A 9,788-nucleotide genomic window follows, 5' to 3' on the forward strand; every position below is an offset into this window, starting at 1 on the left:
CCTGCAGACCGGTCTACCATCTGAGCCCTTAATAGTCTTGGTCAAGTCTCTGTACGCTGCATCTACTACGAGTGCCTGATCTGTCATCCCTCGTCAAATTAACCCGACAACTTTCCCTGGGTCTCACGCCATCCAGAATCTCCCTCGCCATTGTCTCTTCTACTCTCACTATCTTCCCTTCTGCCCTCCCATCTCAGCGCTCCATTCATTCTCTGCCTATCCCTAACTCCCGCTCATTCATCTTATAGAGCAATCGGCCATCTGGAATCTTGCTAATGGATTTGTTAAAATTTAGCGTACATTATATCTATCAATATGAACAAACCAGAACGGACAGGGGGGAGGGAAAAGAGGGGGACGCGGCACTGTTTATCAGTGATAGTATCACGGTTGCAGAAAATGAGGAAGACATGGAGGGATTGTCCGTCGAATCTCTGTGCGTGGGAGTTAGAGACAGTAAGGGGTCAGGCTACTAGGTGTTTTTAATAGACCACCCAATAGTAGCAGGGACATAGAAGAGCAGATAGGGAGTCTGATCCTGGAAAGGTGTAACAATGTCATAACAACGTCGTGGTGGGAGATTTTTATTTCCCAAATGTTGATTAGTAACTCCATAGAGCAAGAGTTTTAGATGGGGTGGACTTGGTGCCGTGTGTCAAGAAGGTTTCCTGACATAATATGTAGATATGCCTAGCAGAGCAGAGTCTGTACTTGGTCTGGTATTGGGTAATGAACCCAGTCAGGTGTCTGGTCTCTCAGTGGGAGAGCATTTTGGAGGAAGTGACCACAATTCTATCTCCTTTGCCACAGCATTGGTGACGGAGAGGGACGGACACGTTAGACAATCTTTACTTGGAGTAAGGGAAAATATGAAGATGTCTGTAGGGAATCTGGAAGCATTATTTGGTAATAGTTGCTCCAAAGGAAATGTACGGCAGGAATGTGGCAAATGTTCAGGGGTTCTTTACGTGGCATTCTGCAGTGGTACGTTCCAAAGAGACAGGGGAAGGATGACAAGGTACAGGAACCGTGGTGTACAAAGGCTGCTCAATCTCAGGAGAATGGGGGCGGGGGGAGGGAGCTCGTGAAAACATTCCGAATGCCAAAAGCCTGAACAGAATAGATATGGCAAAGTTACTTCCCGTGATAGGGGAATCTAGGACAAGAGGACAGAAACTCAGGATTAAAGGATGTCTATTTGGAACGGAGATGCGCAGAAATCACTTTAGTCAGACGGTGGGAAATCTGTGGAAATTGTTTCCACGAGCGGCTGTGGGGGAGAAGTCATTGGGAGCATTTAAGGCAGAGATAGACAGGTTATTGATTAGCCAGGGAATCAAAGGGTATGGGGTGATGGCAGGGGAGCGGGGATTACTGGAGGAATTGGGTCAGCCCATGAGTGAATGACGGAACAGAGTCGATGGCCCGAATTGCCTAACACTGTGTCTTATGGTGTTATGGTGGCGTGGTCTCTCCACAGCTGCTCATGAAAAGGAGCCGAAAGGGAACATCGGAAGGAGACCGTACCGTCTGATCTGCCTACTCTGCCTTGTTATGTCCGCCCTTGCCATTATTGTGGCCGGTCTCTCGATCCACGGTGAGTGGAACGGGCTCCGGGTGGAGACAGACCGTAAGTAAAGAGAGTGGAATAAATAGTTATTGTAAAAGACCACAGGGGCACCGACACGCCCCTCACCGTAACACCGACTAAAACCCATCACCATGATACGGTCACCACCCTAACCGTGATGAAGACACGGCCTTTACCGTAACACAATCAAGACTCGTCCTGACACTGACACGCCAGTCATTCTACCATGAACAACACTGCCGCGGCCACGACCTTGAATGAGACACAGATGCACTCCTAACCGCGACACTGACACGACCATCGCCGTGACACACACGTGGCTGTCACACTGACCACAACGTACCCCTCACTGTAACATCGACATTCCCCTGACCGTGTCACTGATAAACTCCTCAAATCGACACATAAACACACTTCAGAGTGACACCGACACGCGGTTCACCGTGACACGGTGGTACCGTACGCCGTGACACCTTCAAACTCCTCAACGTGATCCGCTCCGCAACGCATCGTGACAAAGACTCAGAAGTCACGGTAACACCACTTACCGAGACAGTATCGTCCCTCAACATAACACCGATGCACCGCTCGCTGAGGCAATTACCCACACCTCACCCTGACACAGGCAAATCCGTCACCGTGATACGGACACCTAAATTCACAATGACATCGACATAGTACTCTCCGTGACACCGACACACACCTCAGCGTGATACCCTCGCTAAAACTGTGGTGATGATTTGTCTCTCGCCGTGACACAGACATACCCTTCTTAGCACACCCCACACCATGACACAGATACTCCACGAACAGTGACACGACAGGACCCCTCACCCTGACATTTCGCTCGTCTTGATATCGAGATACACTTCATTGTGACCCGTTACACCTCTCGGTGGGGCACAGGAACTCCTATTAGAGTGACACCGACACGTCCGTCACAGCAACCTGAACATGCCCCGCACGGTAGTGACGCAAACCCTCATGGTAAAAACAAAAAAAAAACCTTCACCGTGACATTGATATACCCCTCAGCGCGACCCCGACACGTCCCTGATGGTGACGCCGACACTGCTCACTGTAACAGCCCTTACCGAGACAGTATCACCCCTCAACATAACACCGATGTACCGCTCATTGAGGCAGGTACCCACACCTCACCCTGACCCATGGAAACCACTTAACGTGAAACAGACGTTCACAATGCCACCGAAGTCCTCTCCATGACACCAACACATCCCTCAGCGTGACACTCTCACACACACCGTGGCCATGACATATCTCACCGTGACACAGACATAACCCCGCTCTGCGAGAACAGCACACCATTACACACATACTCCACCCTCGGTAACACCCCAGGGCCCCTCACACTGAAATGTTCCTCGTTTTGACATCGTGATCCAGTTCGTTGTGACCCGGCACAACTCACGCCGGGGCACAGAAACTCCTATTAGATTGAACACTGACAAGTCCCTATTCGGACATGTCCCGCACGATACAGACGCAGCCCTTACTGGTAACAACAATAAAAACTTCAGATGGATATTGAAATACCCCTCAGCGTGACAACGACACGTCGCTCATGGTGACGCCGACGCCTCTCACTGTGCCACAAGCACATCCTTCACTGTGACACCCTTCACCGTGACACTGACACAACACTCTCTGGGACCCGTTCGGTAGCTTGGCGCTGACTCACGTGTCACTGTAAACGCTAAACATCCTTCACCATCTCTCTCAGAGTCACAGATTCGTCACTCTAAGGAAACCTGTCACGGAAACTACAATGAGTTAAACTCAACCCTTCAATCCAAGCTTTCTGCGCTCAACTCTAATCTGTCCGATCTTAAACGAATGCACAGCGATCTCCGTCACCAGTTCAATGAGATGGAAACGAAGTGCAGATCCGTCAACGAAACCAAGGCTCAAATCTGTGAATTTTTGACCAGCAGAAGAGGTGAGACATCATCCCCCTCTTTCACCCGCTCCTCATCACAGGACAGGCATGGAGACAGGAAGCGTCACTCCGTGCCTAACATCGGGAGAGTGTGTAGAGATGGTATATGGCGTGATTCAATCTGGGTTTGACCCGTGAGTGTGTGATAGGTCTACGAGAAGGAAGTTTCACTCTATCACTGAATCCAGGAGAATATGATGGGACGTTGTGAGGTGGAGTCACCGTGTCTGACCAGGGATTGTGAGACGAAACATTAACGCTTCACTCTATGTCTCACTCCGGGAATCTCTGATGCGGCAGTATAGATCCAGTTTCACCTTGTGTCTGACAGCCGGATTGTGTGATGGAACAGTGCCCAGAGAGCTTCAACCCATGTCTGACCCTTGAAAGTTGTTATGGGACCATGAAGAAAGAGTTTCACTCTGACTGAATCCGGTAGTGTGTGATGGGACGGTGCAGAGAGGTTTTCACTCTGTCTGAATCCGGGAGTGTGAAACGGGACGGTGCAGTTGGAGGTTCACTCTGTGTCTGACTCCCGGAGTGTGTAATGATATCGTAGAGAGACTCCTGGTATTTTTTACTTGAGGTGTGAATGATGGGTTCCTGGAAAGAAGGATTCAGTCTGCGTCTGATCCCGGGAGTGAGTGATAAGACAGTGTGATAGGATGGTTTGACTGAACCTTCACTCTGTGTCTGATTTCCGGAATATGAAATGGCAATGGAGAGAGAGAGAGAGAGAGAGAGAGAGAGAGAGAGACAGCGTCTAAGTCTGACTGCGGGAGTGAGTGTGGGATCTGGCCGAGATAGTTTCAATCTGTGTCCTAGATTCTGTCATGCGACGGTGTAGAGCGAGGTACACTCTGTGTCTGAATCAGCAGTACGTGATGGGACGGTGTGGATGAAGCTTCACTGTGTGTCTGACTCCCAGAGTGTCTAATGGGATCGTAGAGAGAGTGCGTCTGTGTCTGAGTCAGTGAGTGACTGTGCAGAGAGAAGTTCACTCTGTGTGACACAGGATATGGTGACTGGATGTTTTCGAGGGAGTCTGACCCAGTGAGTGTGCCATGGGTGGGGGTGGGCCGAACTACTCTTTGTGTGAGAAGACAGGAAGGAGTGATGGGGGTGGGGGGTGGTTTCAGACAGAGCTACACTCTGTGAATCGCCAGGGAGTGTGTTGGGACGTAAGGAGGGGGATTCACGTTTTCTTAGACTCGGGAGTATCTGATGGTACCGAGTGGAGCCAGCTTCCCTCGATTTGCTGTGTGGTGTGTTGAGAAGCTCTGGAGGGAGAATCACTCCCCCTCTGACATTTATCGAGTGTGCTGAGGGAGTTTCTTTCCGTGTCTGACTGCTGGAGTGTGAGATGTGGCCGGGGAGAGAGGGATTCACACTCTGCCTAACCAAGGCTGTGTGTTATTGGAATTGGTGGAGGTTACTAATTTCTGATCTCTGAACAAGGGAGTGTGTGATGAGACAGTGTGGTACGATGTTCACTCTGTGTCTTATCCACGCGAGTGTGTCGTGGATGGACTGCTGGGAACTTCACTCTTCCTGATCCTTGTTAATGTCCGATTGGATGGTGTGGGGGGAGTGTGGGGGTGTTCACTCTGTGCCTGACCTCAGGTGTGCGTGATGAGATACACTCTGTGTGACACTCCACGTGTGTGTGACGGGACAGTCTGAAGTGAGATTCACTCTGTGTCTCACTGTTCCTTGTTCCTGATTTCCAGAGCAAACGTGTTCCAAGGAATGGGTCACAAATAATGACAGGTGTTATTACGTCTCGACGTTTGAAGCTTCTTTCCCCAGAGCAATGCAAGAATGTTCAAACCGTGATTCAAGGCTGCTCGAAATCAATTCAAGTGATGAAACGGTATGTATCACAGCACGAGCAAATCCCACAGTAACACGGGAATCATCACAAAATCCCGGGATCAGACACCGAGTGAATCTCCATCCATACCGTCCCATCACACGCTGCCGGGGCCAGACACAGATTGAATCTCCCTCCACACCGTCCCATCACACACTTCCAGTGTCAGGCACAAGAGTGAATCCTCCCTCCCCACCGTACCATCACACACTCCCGGGGTAAATAACAGAGTGAATCCGCCTCCAAATCGTCCCATCACAGAATCCCAGGGTCAGACACAGAGTGAATCTCCCTCCACACCGTCTCATCACACACTCACATGGTCAGACACAGAGTGAATCTCCCTCCACACCGTCCCATCACACACTCCCATGGTCAGACACAGAGTGAGTCTCCCACCACACCATCCCATCACACTCTTCCGGGGTCAGACACAGAGTGAATCTCCCTCCACACCGTCCCATCACACACACCCATGGTCAGACACAGAGTGATTCTCCCACCATACCATTCCATCACACACTTCCGGGTTCAGGCACAGAGTGAATCTCCCTCCACACATTCCCATCACACACGCCCCGGACCAGACACAGAGTGAATACCCACCATGCACTCCCAGCACACTCTCACGGTGTCTAATGCGGAGTGAAGTTCCTTCCACACCGTCTCCGCACACACTCTCAAGGTCAGACACAGAATGCACACCGCCCCATCACACTTTCCTGTTGTCATCAACAGAGTGAAGCTCCGTAGATATTTTTCAATTTTTGGCAATAATGAAATAAATTTTATTTTCCAGAGCCTTGTATCCCACAAACTTTTGTACCGAAACCTTGCACACTGGATTGGAAAATGCGAAAACGGGTGAGATTTGTACTGATACATGGGGTAAGAGTTGGACTTTGACCTAGTCCTGACGGGACAAAATGGGATTAGTTTACGATTAAACTGTACGAGGTTGTCGGGAGCGTGTGGTACAATGGGAACGTTTTTTGGCCGACACGTGTCTGTCGGGGAAGGACAGGACAGTGGAAATAGTTCGGAAACTGTTAGGTGACAGTGGGGAGAGTTCAATACACAGAAATTAATTCATTCTTGTAGTGACGCATGATTTTGGAGATAGTCGCCGGGCAACAGTGGAGAAGGAGCAACAGTGGGATTAGTTTGGTGAATTACATGGCTCTGAGGGGCGAGAGTAGGACAACTGGATGAGTTTGGAGATCGATACAGGGCGGTGGTCACAGAGTGGGTTAATGGGATTAGTTTGCGAACTGAGGCAATGGTGTGGGAGAGAGGGTGCCAGTGGTATAATTCTGGAGGAAAACGAGAGGCTGTGGGGAGAGCGCGGTGTAGTGGCATATGTCTGGAGACAGACACGAAGCTCTGGATAGAGGGAGGGGCAACAGGATTGATTTGGGACCGAAAAAGGCCTGACAGATATAACTCTGTGGGGGGACGGTGGGACAGTGGGGTTTGTTCGGGGACTGAAACAGATCAGAGGGGAGAGGGTTGGTCTGTTCGATTCGTATGATGACTGACAGAGGTCTGTGGTGAGAAAGCGATTCGGTGGGATTAGTTTGGGAGACACAGGGCTGTCGGGAGACATTGGGACCGTGGTATCTGTCTGTATGCTGACACGGGACGGTGGGGAGGGAGTGGTTGAGTGGGATGAGTTGTGGGTGTGACGCAGGAGAGAGCGATTTCATAGATTATCTTGGGGACGGTCTCGGCTCGGGTTCTCTGCTGGAGCTGTTTTGTCTCTGTTGAAATTGTTTAACCCTCTTCGATAGGACTGTTGGCTTGGCCCTCCTGTACAATGTGTCCCCTGGGACGTCCGTCTGCAGAGACTGCGGACCACGCGTAGGAAGTTACCCTTGTGATAGTGATCGGCGTTTCATCTGCGAGAAGTCGGCACCTTTGCTACCGGATATTCCTGAAGAGATCCAGGGTCTCTGTCAACAGCCAGTGGAGTCGACATGTATCTATTGAATACCCGGACATTCTCCTCCTTCTGTCTCCTTCACTCTCACTAATAAATTCTTTCAAATTTGCTCCCCACACTCCAACTCCCTCCTCCTCTTATCTCAAGCATAATCTCTCCACGAGACACCGACAAACCCCTCCTGCCGGCTATCTCCTATTCCCCGCGTCCCGCTCTTCCGAGCTCCCTCTACCTTTCTCTCTGCCGCTCAGCTCCCCTTATTCCCTCGAACCTACTCCGCCCGCTCTTTCTCTACGTCATCTGCATATATCTTACTCCTCTCTTCCCTTCCCTCCTCAGGAACTCTCTACCTCCACTTCCCGTTCTCTCTAAAATCTCCGTCTCTCTTTCTGCTTTCCACACACTCTCATCTCAATCCTGTGCCGTTGTTGCTCGACAACCCAACCCAGGATAAATGGCTATGCCTATTTCCTCTGTCTGTGCCCCTCTTGGGTTTAAGGAAATCTGTAAATTTACAACTACTCTACAGGAAATAGTCCCAACTTTCCCTCCCTCCCTCCATAACTCAGTCCTCCGAGTTTCGGTCACATCCCTGGAGAACTCCCTGTACATTCTGTCCAGTTCACTGACATTTTTCCTGAAGCAGGGCGGCCACACCGCTATTTGATTTATTATCTGTAACTTATAAAACCTGGAATTTGTTGTGTTGCAGCATCGATACGGCGCAAAGATGTAGAATCAATGTAAATTACCAAAAAAAAAGTTAATGAAAGACCTGAAAAATGTGGGGGTGGTGCACATGCGTTCGAAACCGTGGTGCTGGAGGGGAAGGAGGTGTTTCCGAATCCTTGAGTGTTCAGGCTTCTGTTCCTCTTCCCCGATGGTGGTATTGAGCAGGGAGAATCTCCCGGGGTGAGGGGCCTCACTGATGGATGCTCCCTTCTCGAGGCATCGCATCTTGAAGATGTCCCCAATGCTGGGGAAGGTGGTGCATTTGACGCTGGTTGAGTCTACACCCCTCTGCAGCCTCCGGTGACCCTGTCCCTTGCGGCCTCCACACCAGGCGGACATGCTCCAAGTCAGAATGCTCCCAACGTTAATCTGTAGACAATTCCTGGTCTTCAGTGAATGGTCAAATATTCTCAATCTCCTGGCGTTGTAACGCCTTCTGTAATGGGAGAGATACGGGTGGTGGTGAAGGTAAGTGTAGAGTATGGTCCAGAATATACTCAGACTCAGACTCGAAATAAACAAGACGACAGTCACGAAAATCCAAAGATTAAATCACAATCTGTACCATTAAAACTACTAGTACAGCACGAGCCCTTTAATTACTGCCGGGCAATCATTGGCAGTCACACCCTTAAAAGGGACAGTGACAGCTAACCATTCTCCGGGGAATGGAGGTTCCGAATCCTGGACGCCCAGTGTCGATCCTCTGAGATGCCGACTCTCAGCAACACAGGAACTTCAAATGCGATCATACGATAGAGAGGCAGAATTAAGCTCTTTGCCCCATCGGGTCTGCTCCGCCATTTCATGATGGCCGATCCATTTCCCTCTCAGCCCCAATCTCCCGCCGTCTCCCTGTATCCCGACATGGCATGACTAATCAAGATTCTCTCTGCCTCTCCTTTAAATAACAGGCCTTAACTTTCGCAGCCTGCTGTGGCAACAGATTCCATAGCTTCATCCCAGAAAGGCGAACGAAACTCTCCTCAGCTGCGTTTTAAAATGACGGCCCGCTATTCCAGGTGGGCCCACTGGCTTTAGACTCTCCCACCGTAGGGAAACTTCTCTCCACATCTGTTTTAGCGAGGCCTTTAAGCATTTGATCGGTTTCAACAACACTAACCACCACCCTCCCACCTCCCACCACCCCACCATTCTTCAGAGCTCCAGCCATAAAACGCCCTTAATTTGATAAACTTATCAATCCGGAGCGATTTCCGTGAACTTCCTTTCAACCCTTTCCAATACAAAGGCATCCGGCCGGATGAGGTAAAGGACCCGGAACTGCTTACGATCTTCGTTGAGACCTCACCAGTGCTTTATAAAGCCTCAACTTTACATCCCTGCTGTTCTATTCTACATGAATGCTGCATTGCATTTGGCTTCCTCGCCACCGACTCCGCCTGCAAATTCATCTTCAGGGAATCCAGCACAGGGACTCCCAAGTCTTTTTGTAGCTCAGGTGTTTGAATTCTCTCCCCGTTTATAGAACAGTCTGTGCCATTATTTTCTCCACCAAAGTGCATGACCATACACATCCCGGCACTGTGATCCATCCGCCGCTTCTTTCCCCATTCTCTCAATCTCTCTGGAACATTCTGTAGCCTCTCTGCTTCCTCAACACTATCTGTAGATCGGGGATTCCACTGCCGATCTGCACAGACTGAGGTTTCCCGATGAGGAGGACAGC

The 9,788-nt window shown here is 50.2% G+C and overlaps 1 protein-coding gene across 1 annotated transcript; it reads left to right on the forward strand.

Annotated features, from left to right (window-relative positions):
- The first annotated feature begins 3,448 nt into the window (after positions 1-3,448).
- Positions 3,449-9,788, forward strand: LOC132389447 (killer cell lectin-like receptor subfamily B member 1B allele B). Its single transcript, XM_059961973.1, has 5 exons — positions 3,449-3,551; positions 5,282-5,424; positions 6,224-6,288; positions 7,215-7,402; positions 9,732-9,788. Exons 1-5 carry the CDS (start codon positions 3,449-3,451, stop codon positions 9,776-9,778), a joined length of 546 nt encoding a protein of 181 aa, XP_059817956.1. The 3' UTR covers positions 9,779-9,788.

Source organism: Hypanus sabinus, unplaced genomic scaffold (assembly GCF_030144855.1).
Source record: "Hypanus sabinus isolate sHypSab1 unplaced genomic scaffold, sHypSab1.hap1 scaffold_573, whole genome shotgun sequence".
Classification (NCBI taxonomy): domain Eukaryota; kingdom Metazoa; phylum Chordata; class Chondrichthyes; order Myliobatiformes; family Dasyatidae; genus Hypanus; species Hypanus sabinus.

Bases quoted from the DNA above. Each gene is read 5' to 3' on its own strand.
- LOC132389447 (XM_059961973.1), top strand. From the start codon at position 3,449: ATGCACAGCGATCTCCGTCACCAGTTCAATGAGATGGAAACGAAGTGC. The intron at 3,552-5,281 runs GTGAGACATCAT...CCTGATTTCCAG, and splicing joins ATTTTTGACCAGCAGAAGAG to AGCAAACGTGTTCCAAGGAA. The intron at 5,425-6,223 runs GTATGTATCACA...TTTATTTTCCAG, and splicing joins TCAATTCAAGTGATGAAACG to AGCCTTGTATCCCACAAACT.